This window comes from Bicyclus anynana, chromosome 24 (genome assembly GCF_947172395.1).
Source record: "Bicyclus anynana chromosome 24, ilBicAnyn1.1, whole genome shotgun sequence".
Lineage (NCBI taxonomy): Eukaryota > Metazoa > Arthropoda > Insecta > Lepidoptera > Nymphalidae > Bicyclus > Bicyclus anynana.
The window spans coordinates 5,082,173-5,102,420 of NC_069106.1; the positions used below are offsets into that span (position 1 = coordinate 5,082,173).

Genomic DNA, 20,248 nt, shown 5'->3' on the forward strand with positions numbered 1-20,248 from the left:
GCAACTCGTTGAGCTATGTCGGTGACATTGGTCCTTCTGCGGATCGCTTCATTTCTGATTCGATCACACAGACACAGAGATACTCCTAACATAGCTATGTATGTTTTATAGTTAAGTATGTTTGCCATGATCTTTTACTTAAGAACTCGTGAATGTATCAAGCTGAAAGTAGCATCTAAGACTTAAATCTGCATAGCCTTGTGACTGTAAAAATTCAAACTCCCAAACTAACGCAGTCAAAAGATACCGCAATTTTGACGCTCGTAAGGGAATTAAAACCTTTGACGTTACTTCCTGTTGCCATAGGATCAAGACAGAGGTCTTAGGTTTGATCTCCGGCTGGGCCGATTGAGATTTTCTGTGTCGGTCCAGGCATGGATTATGGAAGCCACCCTACGGGCAAAGACGTACCGATTTAGCGTACTATGTCGTGCATTGATGTTAAATACTGTTAGGTGTATACTAGCGCATGAAAAATGAGGCGCTCAAAAGAGGAAATTTCCACATCTCAATGTTAGTTGTGGTCAACAAAGAACGTTATTTAAACAAATAATACCTAAATATCGTATACAATGTCAAATTGTATGTTCAGAAAGTGTAAAAAATATGATTGTAGTCAAGAGCTAACTTGTAAAGAATAACAAAAAGAACAATGTGTTATAGTAAAAACGGGTACTGATGTACTCACAACACATTTTAGCTGAGTCAGGTCCATTTTTTTTTCGCAACATATTTTCTATATATATATATGTATTAGTTTTAAGTTATTATGTAGTTATGTGTTGTGCTAACAAATAAATGATTTCTATTCTATTCTATTCTATTCTAAAAGTTAAGGAAAAATCGGAAAATCGATTCCGATCGTAAAAATTGAATTTGTTGTGGAAAAATTTATTTGTAGTTGGTAACACCAGAAAACACATTTTTCTATCTGCGACCAACGTCAACAACAGCTTTCTATGGTTGTGTTTGTCTCTCAATCCATTTTACATATTTTCAATAGAAATGTTTGGTGTTTTCATGGCTTTTGTACAAAAATATTTTCTGACCTGTACGGAACCAGCGGCTAGCAAGTCCGGCTCACGCTTGACTTTGTTTTTTTTATATAAATCCAAAATTATACAAGAGCTTGACGGTTCAAAACTAGGTTTGTTAAATCGTTTGAAATTGAAAAAATAAATAGTAAGCAGTTGTTATTAGGTCATTTGGAGTGGAAAGCTTGGATACTTTAGATAAATACTTAGATAAAAGCTTTATTGCATAAAACAACACAGAGAGGAGAAAAAGAAATAAAACATGAATAAAGATACGTAAAAAGGTCCATTACTTTTGTCCGACGAAAGAAAATAATTTTGTTAAAAGTGTGTTTTTCTACATCGTTGACTACTTTCTACATCTTTTGCTGGTGAGAGGCTTCGGCCGTGGCTACCACCCTACCGACAAGCTATTTATCGTTCTGGTGCGATGACGTATATAAACCGAAAGGGGTGTGGATTTTCATCCTACTCCTAACAAGTTAGCCCGCTTCCATCTTAGATTGAATCATCACTTACTATCAGGTGAGATAGTAGTCAAAGGCTAACTTGTGTTATAAAAGCGAAGGTCACATCACGAAATATCCAAAACCTCTTGACGTATAAAGATAAAATTTGGCAGAGAGGTAGTTCATAGTTAATAGACGTTCGCTAAGGTCAGATTTTGTGACAGATCCGGATTAACGAGCGAAGCGAGCTCAAAGCGAGGACGAAGTCGCGGGTATCGACTAGTGTAGTATGATTGATTATACTTGACATGCGTTTTTTTTTGTTTCAGGGGGAAGACCCCAATTTGAACTTCACGTTCAATGTCAACCTAACGTCGGCACTGATCGAAGCATCCCGCGGTGTGCAGAACCCTAATGTGCTGCTAGAAAAGTTCTCGCAAAACAGGAAGGTCGATGACCCGACAAGAGCTCTACTCCTCACATTTTATGGCATCCTGGTAGTTATCGGCGCAGTTGGAAATGCACTCGTGGTCATTTCTGTAAGTATGTTGGTTTTTTTAACTTCTATAGCCAGTAAACGAATAAGCAAGCGGTAGTCGGTACTTCTCACCATCTATGGTATCCTGGTAGTTCGTGGATATCATACAGTAGATAGATGACATTTCTGATGACTGATGTTTTTTTTAATTAGTAGGTTAGGTAGTAAAGACCAAATTAGTGAATAGGCCAGCTTGTGCGATGGCCCTAACATGCTCTCTGAGGCCCAAACTTCGGGATAAAAATCACTGGATATTTCTTAGGAGAAAGAATACAATAAAATACTAATATATAAAAAAAAGTATTTTAAGTAATCTCTGGATCTACTGAACCGATTTTGAAAATTTTTTACAACTAGAAAGCCACGTTATTTGTGAGAGTCATAGGTTTTATTCCCGTATTTTTACGGGAACGGGAACTACGCGGGTGAAACCACGGGACATTCGCTAGTATTTTAACATATTATTAAAACAAAATTCTCTTATAAAATAACCTTTAGATACCTACATGTTATTTTCCCTTAATAAATAACTTTGCTAACAAATTTTACCTTCCGAAATTATACGTCTGTTAATTTTCCAAGTTCAATTACCCTTAACAATATTTTGGAGGTCATTAAATTTGTAATAAGCGACTAATTATTTTCTTGCTTGTTATACATAATAAACTTCGAACTAACATGTTCGTCGAACTTGAATGAGTTGTTTTGTGGGTTTTAATTTACCTATAATAACTTGAAATTAGCGGTAGAAAATGATGCGGAGTTTATAATAACACAGAGGCTATAGACTAAGAGCTAGCGACAGCTAGACCTGCCTCATTTGATAAAAACTGAATGTTTGTCAGCTCATTAGTCTACCATAGGTAAGTAAGGTAGCTAATTATGGAGTTTAGACCTAGGTTTCTTTGAAAGGTAGCAGATTTCAAGAATTCACACCTTCAACCACTAAAGTATAAAGTGTAATTTTACTCGACATAATATGAGAAATTATATTCCCAGTCGTCACTCTCACTCTTAGTATAACCACTTTTTATTCTGAAACTAGCGGACGCCTGTGACTTTGTCTGCGTGGAATTAAATTTTTCACAAATTCTGTGAGAATCATGGATGAAAAATAGATCATGTTCCTGAGTAAAATATATTTTCATTCCAAATTTCAGCCAAATCTCCAAATATATACATAAACTTTCGCCTTCATAATATTTTTGTGATTACCACAGCGAAGGAAATTACATTTAAGTACTTCAAATATATTGGTTGTTGTATGGAGCTGTTGGCCTAACCCAAAAATCATTCTGAAAGGAAACTCGAACTCAGCAGTAAGCCGAATATGGGTTGATAATGATGACTCCAAGTGATTGTAACATTGTTCCCCGGATCCTAGACTATAACAAGTAAAGAAAAAGATAAAAAGTTGTTTTCTTTTCCAGGTAGTCAGAAAGCCAGCAATGAGAACTGCCAGAAACATGTTCATCGTCAACCTAGCGGTGTCCGATGCGCTGGTCTGCTGCGTTGGCACTCCACTCACTCTGATGGAGCTGTTGACCAAACATTGGCCATTGCCAGATTGGCCAAGCCTCTGCAAGGCCTGCGGTGCCATCCAAGCTATATCCATATTCGTGTCAACTATTTCCATCACTGCGATTGCTTTGGATCGATATCAGGTGTGTTATTTACTGGTTTATTAATCTTCACGTTAGTTGTCATCAACCCATATTCGGCTCACTACTGAGCTCGAGTCTTCGCAGAATGAGAGGGGTAAGGCCAATAGTCCACCACGCTGGCCCAATGCGGATTGGCAGACTTCACACACGCAGAGAATTAAGAAAATTCTCTGGTATGCAAGTTTCCTCACGATGTTTTCCTTCACCGATTGAGAAACGTGATATTTAATTTCTTAAAAAATGCACACAACTGAAAAGTTGGAGGTGCTGGTGTGGCGAACGAACTCTTTCGTTCGCCCACTTTAGGTTAGGCCATCTACATTCACATTCCAGATTCATTTCATATTTAGAATTCCCTCGACCGCGCATGCGTGGATATATTGTTTCGCCCATTCATTACATCTTTACCGTTTCTCCATTCCACACCGCATCATCACTTTGATAGTACTTTTATTTTATATCTATATACAATTGTTATAATTAGTAAAGTGAATAAATATATCAATCACCATCGTCTTCATATCAATAACCAAATATATAAAAACCTCAACGGCGATACTTGCCCCGGACCGGATTCGAACCCACACCCTCGGGAATCGAAGGCAGAGGTCATATCCACAGGGCTATCACGGCTCTTACGTTACCATCACATTAGTAGCTTTGATCAAATATTGGCCGTTGAATTTGGTTGTTGGGTTTGGTTAAAATATTGGTCGTTACTAGATTGGCCTAGCCTTTATGAAGTTTTAATCCAAGCTGTCAACTGTAGCACTGATCGATATCAGGTATATTGTATATTTATAGGTACCAACTCTGATTAAGACTATTCCGTTGGTTGGTTGGTATGAATCACTACAACGTTTTTCAACACACTTTCGTTTATGCAATCATCTAACATTATATTTACAACGAAATGGCATAAAGTATCTTCATTTTACATAAAGTGACAATACGATTTTTTTTTAAAAGAATATTTGCCATATTTTTAAATATGACCAATATTTCCATTCCCCTCCAACTAGTCGGGACTGTAGGGTACGACAAGAGAATAACGGGGCGGGGATCGAACCACCACCCCTTGGATGAGTCCGACCGCTCTTACCGCTGATTGATGCTCTAATATAGAAGTGGTAGTAGCAATTAGTAAGATTATTTAATTTCATCAAAATATTCTTGTTAGATAATTGTAAAACGAAAAATCACTGCCATTTGATATAAAGTGGCGTAGACAAGATCATTTCGTTGAAATAACTATGTTAGATGATCACAATGGCCCTCTGCATAGTGACTTATATGCAGCGGGCCTAGTGGCAGTTTGATACTGTTACTATCGCGTTAACGTAAACGCGAATTTCTAAGGAATTGAAACAGCGCCATCTAGTGGCACTACTGCACAACTGTTTCTATTGCATATAAATTCGTTATTACGTTAACGCGATAGTAACAGTATGAAAATATTGAAAACTCCCACTAGACACTGATCAAATCGCCATTGCTAGATTGGCCTAGTTTTTGTGAAGGTGCAATCCAAGTTATATCCAATTTGTGTCAACTGTTGGATCTATATCAGGTACGTTGTTTACTCCGTATACAGGCTCTGATTAAGATTGCTGTGTTGCTACCCCAATATATAGCTTTGAACAAATATTGGCCGTTGCCAAATTGGCCAAGCCTCTGTATAGGCTACGACTCCATCCAAAGTATATCCATATTAGTATACTTTTGTCCATTACTGCGATTGCTTTGGATCGATATCAGGTGTGTTGTATGTTGGTATGCACCATTTTAGCTTTAGACCAAACATTGGTCGAGACTGCTTAGTCTGTGTAAACCAAGCTATATACTTCGCGCCATCTACTTTCATCACATCATTTTCTTTAGACGTAGGCATCAGATAGGTTTATTGTTTACTTACATCTAATTTACGTGTGACTTAGTCACAAACAAACTGGGATTAAATTAATTTCTCTGGAATTCCACAATTTTTTATAAAGCATTTGACCAAATATTGGCCATTGTCATTTTTACCAAGTTGAGTGCCAAGGTACGTCAAGTTTGTCTGTCTGTAAATAAAGATTCTATTGTACCCATAGAACAGGCAAGAAACTTAGCAATAGTAGTTTAAAAAAAAAAATAACCAATTTCCAAAAAGGTCTCTCCTTCATTCACTCTTACTCTTTGCGCTAGATAGATTTAAAACATATTTTACATTCAAGTATCAATCACAAATATTAATAATTATTATTTATAAATTTATCTGAAACGATGAAATATCAATTTATCAAAGTATCAGTCACTAAAGATTTGTATATACCGAACCAAACTTCAAGCCTGAACTGAACACGAAACATGATGTTGCGCAAACGAAAACATACTATAGCCGGGTTAATAACTATCACGTAGTTCGCATTGCAATGTCAGATCGGACACGAAGCTTAGCGCATACTACATAAACATACAAATTTTAAACAACGTTTATTAGTAGAGGGGCATGTCTGTAACGACTAATGGTCGAAGATCCGGCATTAGAAATATATACCCTCATCTGTTATTCATTAGTGATGAGAAACAAATGATAGATATTTTTCAGAGTGACACATAGTTTGTCTAGTTAAAGTGTGACCAAACATATTTTTCATACAAAATCTAGGAAACCATGAACTAGATCAAAAGCAAACTAATAAAGTTAAATTAAGCCTTTCATCTAATAACATAGTGATCTATTAACATCTATCAATGCACAGCCCATACCACTGGACATATCGGGCAGAAATTTGACATGTAGGTAGATCTTATGACGTAGGCATCTGCTAAGAAAAAAAATGATCAATTCTACCCCCTCTTGGGGGTAGAATTAGGGAAGGAGATTAAATAAATTGAAAAAAATAGTAATTTAATACTATACGGCCACTATTTAACTAGGCAACAGTTAGACCTCAACTAAAGAATATTTTCTATCATTTTTTTATCCCAATTAAGTAACAGATGAGGGTATAATTTCTTATGCCGGTTCTCGTACTACAAAATTTCAGTTCGTTTAAATTTTCGTCCGTTTCTGTTTTGATCGGCCCATGTGTTTACGCTTATGGTTTGTAATAACGCCGCAAATAGCCCGTTCTAGTTAACTTTGAAGTCATCAATATTCTGTATCGAGTTTAGTTGAAGTTAAGCCAACGAACCTTATAGAATAACATCTGCCGTCTGGCATGTAATTTTTAAATTAAAAAAATAATTTATTGAGCTTTGTGAAAGGTATTTGTGATTTTGCTTAGTTTATATCGAGTCAACACACTATAGATGCTTCTGAGGGCCTAGTGGCAGTTTGATACTGTTACTATCGCGTAAACGTAAACGCGAATTTCTAAGGAATTGAAACAGCGCCATCTAGTGACACTACTGCACAACTGTTACAATTCCATATAAATTCGCGTTTACGTTAACGCGATAGTAACAGTATGAAAATATTGAAAACTCCCACTACACACAGTATCGTAGCAAAGCGTGCGTTGTTGTTTGGCGTTTATAAAGAACTAGCGGACGCTCGCGACTTCGTCCGCGTAGAATTCAGTTTTCACAAATCCCGCGAGCAACCATGAACCATAGAATTTTCCGGACTGAAAAGTAGCCTGTGTGTTAATCCAGAGTAAAATCTAATTCTATTCCAAATTTCAGCCAAATCGCTGAACTAACTATTAAAAAACTCAATAATAGATAAATATTTGGGCCCGTATACAATAAACATTATTTTACCGTTTTTATAGATACGCATAGTACGGAACCTTTTGTGCGCGAGTCCGTTTTGTACTTGACCGGTTATTTTAAATAGCAAATCATATGCATCAAAACGCTTAGGAACATAATGAATATGTATTTTGTTTGTATTCAGATTGTAGTTAAAATAAATTAAGCGATATAATTGTATAATACAGCCTTTCTTGATGAGTACTGTTTACCAACAAATAAATTAAAAATGAAGGTAGAAAACGCATATCATTTCACTTATTTATTTTAAATTATGTATGGTTTGATTATAAAATGTTATATACAAAATATATTAAGCATATCTAATTGTTGTAAGCTTATTAATCATATTTATTCTCATTCATTAAAGAACAAGTTAAATATAATTATTATTAGGTGTGAAATTACTAGTGATTTATATCCACATTTTTAATTTGTTTGTTGGTAAACAGTACTTATTAAGAAAGGCTGTAGTATAGATAGAGATCAAGTACGACCCTTACTTTGGGGTGGCATTGAAACATGTCAGATTCGCGTCGATTGAGTATACATTTTAATTGATTGATCTTAAGATTTATAGGTCTAGGCTCAGTCAATTACTTATCCCACTCCGGATAAGACATGATTAATCTTCTGATACATTTATAATCAATCGTCTTTATTTTTGTAAAATCACTTTGCAGTGACAAGCTGTATACCTCAGTTATTTTTGATCATGTCATGAGACTTATCTAATTTCATCATCATCTTCATCTTTATCAACCCATATTTGGCTCACTGCTGAGCTCGAGTCTCCTCTCAGAATGAGAGGGATTGGGCCAATAGTCGACCGCGCTGGCCCAATGCGGATTGGTAGACTTTACACACGCAGAGAATTGAGAAAATTCTCTGGTATGCAAGTTTCTTCACGACATTTTTCCTTCACAGTACTACTACTACCCTACTCTACTCCCAATCCACCCTACCATACAGGGGATGATTAGGGACTCAACCCTACCCCTAACCTACTCCTACCCTACCCCTACTCTACCCCTATCCTACCCTACCCCTACTCTACCCCTACCTTACCCCTATCCTACCCTATCCTACTCCTACCCCTACTCTACTCCTAACATACCCCTACCCTACCACGCGACGGACGGTTAAAAAATTGCGTAACTTCTCCTGTTTTCGCAACATTTCCTTTAATACTCTGCTCCTATTGATCGTAGCGTGATGAAAAGTATACTATAACCTGCCCAAGACTATGAAGAATAACTGTACCAAGTTTCGTTAAAGTCCGTTGAGTAGTTTTTGTTTCTATAACGAACATACAGACAGACAAAAATTTTACTGATTGCATTTTTGGCATCAGTATCGATCACTAATCACCCCTTGATAGTTATTTTGGAAATATATTTCATATACAGAATTGACCTCACTACAGATTTATTATAAGTGTACATTTATTTAGCAAATCCCCAAACGAGTTAATGAAAACAATGAACTGAACTGGGTAGCATACGCGAGAATCTGATTAAAATATCTATTTCCAATGCACATATTGATTTTGTATGAACTCCATTATCAGTTTATCATTGAAGAGTTCGTGTAATGAACCGAATACCCAAACACTAGACAGTTGATAACGCCACTCAATACAACTGATAGTACGGTGGTCTATTGGACGTGGAAAAAATGTTGAGCAAACTATGACACATTGTAATTGAAATTTATTATCTACGCTTTTAGAATAAACATGTATGTACGCGTCAGAGTAAACAACGACTATTGGACTGGATGCATCTAAATTGATTGATAGACGTAGTGTTTATGTACAAGTCAAAACAGTACTCCTTTTTTAGTGAAAATTTTGATTAATTATGTTTATCAGAATATTAAGGAATGAGCTTTGATAGGAGTATATCTGTGTGATCGAATCAGAAATGAAAAGATCCGCAGTAGAACCAAAGTCACCGACATAGCTCAACGAGTCGCAGGTTTTCGCTGGATGCAGGCGGCTCAGATTCGTGATGTTTGGAAGTTCCTACAATAGGCCTATGTCCTACAGTGGACGTCCATTGGCTGATATGATGATGATGATGATGATGATGTAAATGTAAGTACATTTACATCATGAAGAGCTAATGAACGTTGGGGAAATGATGATATGATGAAGTTGATATTACTTTTATTCAATAAAAATTTAAGGAAAAACTCCGGATAAATTATGCTTTAACCTTTGCAAAACTTCCTTACAATATTATCGACATAAAGCGTGAAATACAGAAGATATTTACAAGTATTACTGCATAGAAATTCGCATTTTCAATTCGCAAAAACTATTCAAATTTGGCAATGGAAAGCCAATTTTTTTTTATGTAACAGAAAAATTAAAAATCTACTTTAGCCTATTCGCTACATGATTATAACTTTTATTGGTCTCTAATCATAATTATTACATTGCGAAATCATCAAATTAGAACCTTATTGCCATTACAATAACAAATATTTTTGTCCACAGCTGATCGTGTACCCTACTCGGCCTGGATTGCAAACAATGGGTGCTCTCGTCACAATGTTCTTCATATGGGTCACCGCGTTCGCCCTTGCATCACCCCTCTACATATTTAGAAGTCTAAAAACCCATAAAGTCGGCATACTAGGGTTCGACTTCATACATTTCTGTATCGAAGATTGGCCTTTCGAGAAAGGGCGGGCCATCTACTCAGCTTTTAGCCTAATATTCCAATATCTCTTGCCAGTTTTAGTAGTGGTAATTGCCCATGTACAAATTCACAGAAGATTGCAAGGAAGGAGACGGCCTACGAGGAAAACTCCAGCTATCCTTGTAGCAATAGCTGTAACGTACGTCATTAGTTGGTTGCCATTGAACGTCTTCAACATGGTAGCAGATTTTAGTTCGCAACCCATTCTCGAAGAACAACCATTAACAATAACGTATGCGATTTGCCACATGTTTGGAATGTCGAGTGCTATATCCAATCCTTTGCTATATGGGTGGCTGAATGACAATTTTCGGAAGGAATTCGAGGAGATCCTTTGCTGCTGCAGAAAGAAAGGTCCAATGAAGAAGAATATGAGGACTAATAACCGGAAAATGGACACAGAGTTGACTGCTTTGCAATTGGAGCAAACGGTGACAACAAACACAAAGACGTCGCAATGTTCGCAAATTTTCTGACTAAAGTCCTGTTTCAAATAGCATGAAACTGTTGAAATGCAAAGCATTTGAACTTTTTTTTTATTTGAAACCTTGAACATTTCTAAGTACTGTTTTAGCGTAATCCATGTATAGTGTGGTGTAAAAAGTTCCTCAGTTGTTTCAGTGTTTGTTAATCTGTGTAATTTACGATGTAAATATAGATCTTCTTCTAATTTTAAGTCTAAGAATAAGGTTTGAACATAATGTAATGTAATGTAAACGGTGATTTACGTTTTAATGAGCCCAAAGCGTAAATCGCCTGTTATAAAATGAGAATGTGATTTAGGTGACCTAATTTTAATCTCTTTTTTAATAAAATTAATTATCTCAGGGCGTTGATTGTTTTTTATGACTGAGTCTCAATATTGGCAAACATTGTTCTCCTGAGTCTGTTACTGCTATATTATCATACTAGCTGACGCCGCGCGGTTTCACCCGCGTGGTTCCCATTCTCGTAGCACTAAGGGGATATTATATAGCCTATAGCCTTCCTCCATAAATGGACTCCTCCACACCGAAAGAATTTTTCAAATCGGACCAGTATTTCTTGAGATTAGCGCGTTCAATCAAACAAACAAACAAACTCTTCAGCTTTATAATATTAGTATAGATATATATGCAGCATCATACAGCGACGTTTAAATTAGAGATAGTTTAGATTCAGTTAGAACAATGTTACGACAATTACACCTTGGTTTTTTAGGGTTCCGAAGTCCAATGGAGTTTCCCCATGTCCATCTGTCTGTCCGTCCGTTCATCGCAATTACTATTTTAAGAGTTACAGTCGAACTTAAAAAACGTACTCGGAGCACGAAAATAACAAGTTAACTCCGAGCCTGATAAGTAGTTGGCTGAAATTGGGCATGAGTATGTATATTCATTAGGACTATAAAGTGATTAAGTGTCCCCGCACACGGAACACACGCGACTGCCACAAACGCCGCTACAAGAAGCAAGAGGAGCCACTTGTGGTCGGTGGCTGGTCCTTTTGATGAAGAACGAGAACAACATGCAGAAGATGCAGAATCTTATGGCGTGTGGTGGCGTTTTGTGTCGGCGTTTAGTGGCCGGTGCGGGCCACAAGAAGCGAGCAGCGTAGACTGTAGCGTGTGGCGGCCACCGACGTCAACCGTGTGTGGCGAGTCCATATAAAATATAAAAAAAATTACAGGAAATATGCTGGTAGCGGCGTTTTCTTGCTCTGGCCGGTGGCCCGTGTGAGGGAGCCCTAAAAGAAAATAAAAAAAAAAATTTGAGGTTCCAAACAAAGTTTAAACAGCATGATTTTTTTCTTGTTTTCCATTGTGGGGAATATCGCTATCGGTATTTGTGTGCTTGTGTATTGGGTTTAAAGTGCTAAAATAATCTACATAACCCTACACTTTGCGTGTCCCGACACGCCTAAACGGTTTTTAAAGCGTAGATGTAACACAAAAATCATCAAATCCTAACAACGTGGTGAGAATAATTAAAACAAGGTAATTAAACACCAGAATTGCTGATTAATTTTAATTATACACTCTGCACATAAAGTGACCTATTCTTAAGAATCCAAAAAATTAAACAATAATTTAGTGTATTTTATAGTTTCAAAATGTATCTTTTTTTTTTGAAAAATTATAATAAGTATTTTAATCAATAGATAGAATAGACCTACAAAAGACCAAACCTAAATCAAGATCACTGAAAAACGAAGTAAGTGCTCTCTACAAACTTATAAGCAAGTGTATAAGACATGACTACAATAACCACCGACACCAAACCATAGAAAGACACCTCAATGCATCAGGAAGCTTAAAAAGAGCATACAAAGCATTAAAACCCCATAAGTCGTGGATTGAGGGTCTCAGCGAATCAGATAGAGTCACACAAAATAGAAAAAATATACTCCATATAGCCACTACGTTTTACAAAACCTTATATGATGCCCCAGAGATAGAAAACGCAAGTACTCTACATTTTCATATGTCTCAGGAAAAACATATTAACACCACGGAAATAAATCCAGTAGAAGAAATAGAAATAATAAGAGAAATTAAGCACCTTAAAGTAGAGAAAAGTCCAGGGCCGGACAAAATAACTAACGAAGCTATAAAAGCGGCTTATACCATTCTTGCCACACCTCTGATGATTCTCTTCAATAAAATACTAGACACCTCTATAACGCCTCAGCAGTGGTCAGAGTGAGATATTATATTGTTATATAAAAAGGGCAATCCCAACGACATAAGCAACTACAGACCCATAAGCCTTCTGCCGTCGATATATAAACTTTTCTCTTCAGTTATAAAAAATAGAATAATCTCTACACTTGATTCACATCAGCCAATAGAACAAGCAGGCTTTCGAAAAGGATACTCTACAGTAGATCACATTCACTCGGTAGAGCTACTTATTGAGAAGTACCAAGAGTTCCAACGACCACTCTACATAGCGTTTATAGATTACCAAAAAGCGTTTGACTCTATACTCCATTCATCAATATGGGAAGCTCTGTACTTACAAAATGTAGAGGCCAAATACATTAGAGTGATAAAAAACATTTATAAAAACAACACCAGTAGAGTAAGGCTAGAGTCAACAGGAACCCCTATTCCAATTAAAAGAGGAACCAGACAAGGGGACCCGCTGTCACCAACGATTTTCATTGCAGTACTAGAGACCGTTATAAACAAGTTAAACTGGAATACGATGGGCTTAAATATAAACGGAAATTATATAAACCATTTGAGATTCGCTGACGATCTAGTCTTGCTCTCTGAAAACAGCCTAGAGCTAGAGCATATGATATACACGCTGCAACAATCGAGCCGACAGTCTGGCCTAGAAATCAACTTCAAAAAAACAAAATTGATGACAAATGCATTAAAAAATGAAATTAAAGTTGAAAATACTTCGATAGAGTTTGTCGATTCGTACATTTATCTGGGCAAGCAACTCTCTTTTGATAATAAAAGTAACGAGCAAGAAATTGAAAGAAGGATAAAAGGGACATGGAAGAAATATTGGAGCCTTAAAGAAATTTTCAAAAGTCAAATGCCAACAAAAATTAAGAGAAATGTCATGAACACCTGTCTCTTACCGTCTCTCACATACGCCTGTCAAACATGGAAATTTACGCGAAATGTCAAGAACAAAATAAATTAATGCCAACGGAGCATGGAAAGAAGTATGATGAAAATCCGAAAAATTCAAAAAATTCGCAACTCTACTATAAGAGAAAAAACAGGAGTAATAGACGTACTAAACTATTCTATGAGATTAAAATGGAGATGGGCGGGCCATGTAGCAAGAATAAATGACGATAGATGGACTTCTCGGCTAACGGCATGGACAGGGCCTGTAGGTGCTAGAAAAAGAGGAAGACCTAGAAGTAGATGGGCAGACGACATTGAAAGGACGGCTGGAAAACAGTGGAGGAAAAAAGCCACAGATAGAGAGTACTGGTCATCTCTGGAGGAGGCCTTCACCCTCAAATAGAGGGGTTCGCACAAAATTTTTTTACAAAAATTTAAAAATTGTAATTTATTTTTTTATAAATTTTATTAACACTAATATGTATATGTGCTTACTTATGTGCGAAATAAAAGGCTTTTTATTTTATTTATTATTTATTTATTTTAATCAATTTCTTACGAGAAATTATTATACTACTAATAATACTAGTACTAAATAGTCAACTACGCTGGCCCGATGCGGATTGGCAGATTTCACACACGCAGAGAGTTAAGAAAATTCTATGAAAAACAGGTTTCCTCACGATGTTTTCCTTCACAGTTTGAGACATTTAATTTTTTTTAAATGCACACAACTAATAAGTTGGAGGTGCATGCCCCGGACCGGATTCGAACCCACACCCTCCGGAATCGGAAGCAGAGGACATATCCACTGGTCTATCACGGCTTATTGTGTGATCAGAATAGGTAGCACATACGATGTTATTTTTCGCTTTTTAGTTTATTTTTATGATTTTGAAGTCAGTTGATTTTTTTGTTACAGAGATTTTCTTCAAGTTACATTATTAAAAATTGATATGTGATTACTAGAAAAGTATTAAAGTAACATAACCTTTTATAATAAAAGGACGCACAATCATGTAGAAAATTTCACTTAAAAACTGGCCAATTTTGCTTAGACAGTTTTAGAATTACTGGTAAAGAAAATTATACCTAAAGGCCTTTAAATATAGTTCAATATTCTATAAAATCTCAAATTCAGAGCAAATTCAACTTTAAGGATTGAGGTTAGGGTTGAATTTGCAAACGCAACTACTTGAATTGAGTCCCAAGAAGTTGTGTGTTGGCACTCATTGAGTGGGGACGTTTTTTGGTCGCTGATTGTTTAGGTAGGAGATTGATGTAAAATAATATAGATTTTTCTAAATTCTACCCCTAAAAGGTTAAAAAAGGTTTGAAGTTTTTTTTAAAATATAAATCATTCATGTTTTGAGATATTTTTGTGAAACTTTTCAAAATATGCAAAATTATGAATAGAAGGGGCTAAAAGTTTACATCGCTTTTAAATATTGGATAGAAGCAGGCGTTACTTTGCGGAAGTTCATCATGATTATATAATGATTTATTTATTATGCTATCATCCGCGAAAATTCGGCGAACCCATGCGACAACGTCACCCAGGTCCGACAAAATACTCTCTACGTACGTTTCACCCCGAAACCGGAGCATCCTCAGGAGATGTTGACTCTACAACGGGGCGTATACTTTGCAATTGCACGTTGTAGAGTCAACATCTCCTGAGGATGCTCCGGTTTCGGGGTGAAACGTACGTAGAGAGTATTTTGTCGGACCTGGGTGACGTTGTCGCATGGGTTCGCCGAATTTTCGCGGATGATAGCAAAATAAATAAATCATTATATAAGTTTACATCGCGTTTCGCGGACATTTTGGTTTTTTTGAAAAGTATGGTATATGTCACTTTTGTATTTTAGCACAAATTTTATAGCATCATTAAAATATTTAGTGTCTAATTGGCAGTTAGTTATGGAATAATAAAACACATATCTTGAAATATTGGAAAAATCCGACATAATGAGGACGACAATTCTTTTCTGTTATATATTTCTGAGTAAGTGTAAATTAATTGAAATTTAAATATTAACGGTAAAGTTTCACGATTCATCAACGATTTGAAGATAAAGAAAAGAAAATGAAATATGCGTTTGCATCAACTTTATATATATATAGGATATATATAGGTTCGAATCCCGTTCAGGGAATCTCTTAAATTGCATATAACTTTTCCGTTATATGCAATTTAAGAAAGTAAATATCACGTGTCTCAAGCAATGAAGGAAATAAATCGTCAGGAAATCTGCATACCTGAGAATTTTCCTAATACACTGCGTGTATGAAGTCTGCCAACCAGCATTGGGCCAGCGTTGTGGACTATGTGGCCTAACTCCTCATTCTGAGAGGAGACTCGAGCTCAGCAATGAGCCAAATATGGGTTGATAATGATGATTAATGATGAACCAGGACTATTGTCCTGGGTGTATTGGAGATTACCCTGCGATGTGTGGCATAAACAAGAAAATGGCCCAAGCCCTGGATATACTCTGTGTATATCCTTGCAAGAGAGGGGATATGGAGCTAACCCACTACGCTATTCCACTGCGAGTTGGCGGGCTCAGGATGATAGAAATAGATACTTCAACCAATGGCGGTGCAAAACTACGGCTACGAGAATCTCTTTCCATCATATGTTAATGATTATGACCAAGACGTGCTTAACGTGTTCTCCAAGATATAGATAAAAAGCAGTATTTCCCAGTTCAACCAAAGACCGCGTGATTCGACATCACATAGGCTAACCACTAGACCAACAAGACAATCAATAACTTAGTAAGGAGATCTAAAATACCTCATCATCATCATCATCATCGTTAATAGCCGATGGACTTCCACTGCCGACAAAGGCCTCTTGCATAGACTTCCACGTAATGGGGGGGGGGGGGTCTACCAACACTGCGCTTTCCGGTGCGGGTTCCATTCCAGCACCTTGGGACCCCAACGTCCGTCGGCTCTATAAACTATACGCCCTGTCCATTGCCACTTCAGCATCTAATTTCTAATATACCTAGTCGTAATGAATAGTATAACAAAAACCTAACTAAACAAAAAAAAGGAATGCATCTCGGGACGCTAGACAGACGTGATAACATAAGCCTGCTGCCATATGCGTGAGAGAAAGGAAAGTGCGGCGCCGTAACGCGTTACGTTACAAAGCGGCTCACCCTACCATGAGAAGTTATCACTTCAATAATATTTTAATTTTTTTTATTAGTAAAAATATCAAAAATGCTATCGCTGGTACCCCAAGAAACACGTCGTCCAATGTTGGACATTCCATATAACAAAACCTCTATGGAACAGACTTACGAAGAATGTATGGAAGATTATGTAAAATGTCTTAGCATTACCAGGTAAGTAACCAAGTCTATTTTTAAGCGATTGTAAGGTTGTTTTTTATTATTTAAAAGTTAGCCCTTGACTATCTTCTTCTTCTTCTTTCCTGGGCCTTTTCCGCACTTGGCCACTAGAGTTGGCCCTTATACGTAGGTGCTTTTGGTGTTGGTCCCCGCAGGAGTCACTCCAGCCAATTGAGCTCGCTCCAGAAGCCCGACGATCTCACTTCATAGCAAGGTGATGCAATCTAAGATGGATGCGGGCTAACTTGTTAGAAGTTAGATGAAAAATCCACACCCTTTACGGTTTAATATTTTAATAAACCACGGACGCGAACCTGAAGTCACATAGTTCCTGTAGTAGGTTGCCTGGAAGGAATCGCTACTTAGCGATAAGGCCGCCTTTTGTATGCTGATCCCGCACCCCGCACCAGAAAGTCCAGTGTTGGTCTATCCGCGATTAGATGGACCGAGGACACAAGCGGGTTGCAGGGATTCGCTGGATGCTGGCGGCTCGAGACCGTTTTGTTTGGAAGTCCATGCAAGACGCCTATGTCCAGCAGTGGACGTCCATCGGCTGTTATGATGATGATGATGATGATGATGATGATGATGATGATGATGATGATGATGATGATGATGATGATAATATTATATACGGTCAAACGAAACAATTTGATACTTAAATTTCCAAATATTTACGAATCACAGAAAAATACCAATATGTGCCACCAATGAAATGAACGAAAAAACGAACTTTAGTAATCTATGTGATATGGAATATAAGAATTGCAAAGGCTCTAAAGGTAAGTTTTCATGATAATGACAATAACAAACACACACACACTCACGAAACACAGTTCTACTTCCATGAACACACACATTGAAAAGATATATCCTACGATCTTACCGGCAATGCCAAAAGGAATAGTATGGCAATCAATAACAGTGTGCCTAGTGCGAGTCAATATTTTCATACTGTTACTATCGCATTAACGTAAACGCCATTTTATATGGGATTGAAACAGTTGTGCAGTAGTGCCACTAGCTGGCCCTGTTTCAATTCCTTCGAAATTCGCGTTTACGATAACGCGATAGTAACAGTATCAAACTGCTACTAGACCCTCAGAAAGCAATTCGAGTAAGTCTTATTTTGATAGGCAACCACAAATAACAATAAACCACAAAAGATGCCGTCAAATAATACATCAAATACAGCATACACATAATAATAAAATTACATTTTATAAAAAAAAAGTGCTAGTCTGCCTTTCTTTCTATCACTCAACTATCGGGTATCCTCTGGAACGGATAAACCGATTTTAATGGAACTTTCACTGGAAGACAAAAGTCCCGGGATGGTGATGGTGATGAATGGTCCATTCATCACCACTATCATCATTATCAACCGATGGACGTCCACTGCTGGGCATAGGCTTCTTGCATTTCATCACCACCATCAACATAGGCATAGGCCTCTTGCATGGACTTCCAAGTACAACGGTCTCGAGCCGCCAGCATCCAGCGTCTCCTTGCAACTCGCTTTATGTCCTCCATGTGAATCCATTAGTGAAGGACAAAAATACCTGTGCAAAACTAAGCCGCCATTAGACTGGTTTGAACTCTATATTATACTGAAGTCAGGTAAATGCTCATTAGAGCCAACCAGCACTCGACCCGCACCGCCACGCCTCGAGTGGTTAGTAATCTTCGTATAGATTTCTATGGGCATGCGCTCACTACATCAACTTCGTACCATCAACGAATCGCCTCGCTCGCGAGGTGTCCAGGCGCGGATTGCGAGTGGAACCACTCGATGATAGCTAGGTATGACACGTATACTACAGCCTTTCTTGATGAGTACAGTTAGATGAGTAAAAAAGAGGATATAAATCACTAGGCATTTCACACATAGTAAGAATTATAATTAACTTGTTCTTAAATTAATGAAAATAAATTTGATTATAATCTTTGAACAATTAGATGTGGTTAATTTATTTTAAATAACATTTCATAAACTAACCATACATAATTTAAAATAAATAAAATATGAAATGACATGCGTTTCTTACCTTCATTTCTAATTTGCTTGTTGTTAAACAGTACTCATCAAGAAAGGCTGTAGTATAAGGTCAAATGCTTGTAGACTACTCGGAAATTGATCACGCGAGGTTCACTGGTGACAACGCGGCGTCCACCCGTGGTCAAATGGATGCCTAGCGTCCAGGCGGTGCCTAGCGACGAGGCGGTGCGAGTTGTATCCCAGGTGGCTCTTATGAGCTACAACCTTTACAGGATGCATTCATAAAACATTATTTTATTTTGCCTCTCGAATTAATTCAGGCGAAACTGGAATAACAATAAGCCGACGTCATTTATGAAATGTATTGTACAAAAAATCATTTGTGAAGTTGAAAAATTTTATATTTTTTTAACAAAATGCTGCTCTTTTATAATAAAATGCCAAAAGCATTTTCTGACCTGCCGCGTGCGTAGTTACTCTAAACATGTGTTACACGTTATTTTTTTATTTATTTTTTTATAACTGAGTAGGTACTGTCTATAATTATAATATAACTGTTCAATTTCTATATTAATTCGCAGTTTGAGATTTTACTTATACCATTTGTAACAACAAACGTTAGCGTGGCATAAAGGAAGCCAGCGCCATCTAGAATCTATACTTATAATACGCATTCGGTACATTCTGTACATTGAAGATACTTTGAAAATTTTTGTTGGGGGCATTATATAATTTATACTGAAGCTAAAAATATTGTTTTTCGATTTTCTGTCTGGCTGTCTGACCGTGTTTTTTGTTATTCGGGCATCACGCTGAAAGTACTGAATAAATTTTAAAAAAACTTTTTTTAAGACACGTTTTAAGACCATAATACGGAGAAGGTTATAGGATACTTTTAATTGTGAAAATAAAATGAGAAGGGGGTGGAACAGGGGTTGAAAGTTTGTATGGAAAGTCCTTCATTTTTAGAGTAACAATTTTGAAATTTTGTTCATAAATCATAAAAAAAATACGAAATATAATGTAATTCAAAAATTTTTAAAATTCAACCCATAAAGTGGTGAAATAGGGCTTGAAAGTTTACATTGATTTCCACGCGGACGAAGCCGCGGGCGTCCGCTAGTAATTATTATGAACGTAACCTAAAATACTTTACATTGGTTCCAGATA

General features: G+C 36.9%; 1 protein-coding gene across 1 annotated transcript in view; it reads left to right on the forward strand.

The window, feature by feature from the left end:
- LOC112053144 (neuropeptide F receptor) overlaps positions 1-10,964 on the forward strand; it is a 67,829-nt gene extending 56,865 nt beyond the window's left edge. The window contains exons 2-4 of the mRNA XM_024092452.2: positions 1,813-2,022; positions 3,452-3,685; positions 9,930-10,964. Coding sequence (XP_023948220.2) covers positions 1,813-2,022; positions 3,452-3,685; positions 9,930-10,610 — 1,125 coding nt within the window. The 3' untranslated portion in view covers positions 10,611-10,964. The remainder of the gene's footprint in view (positions 1-1,812; positions 2,023-3,451; positions 3,686-9,929) is intronic.
- The last annotated feature ends 9,284 nt before the right edge of the window (positions 10,965-20,248 follow it).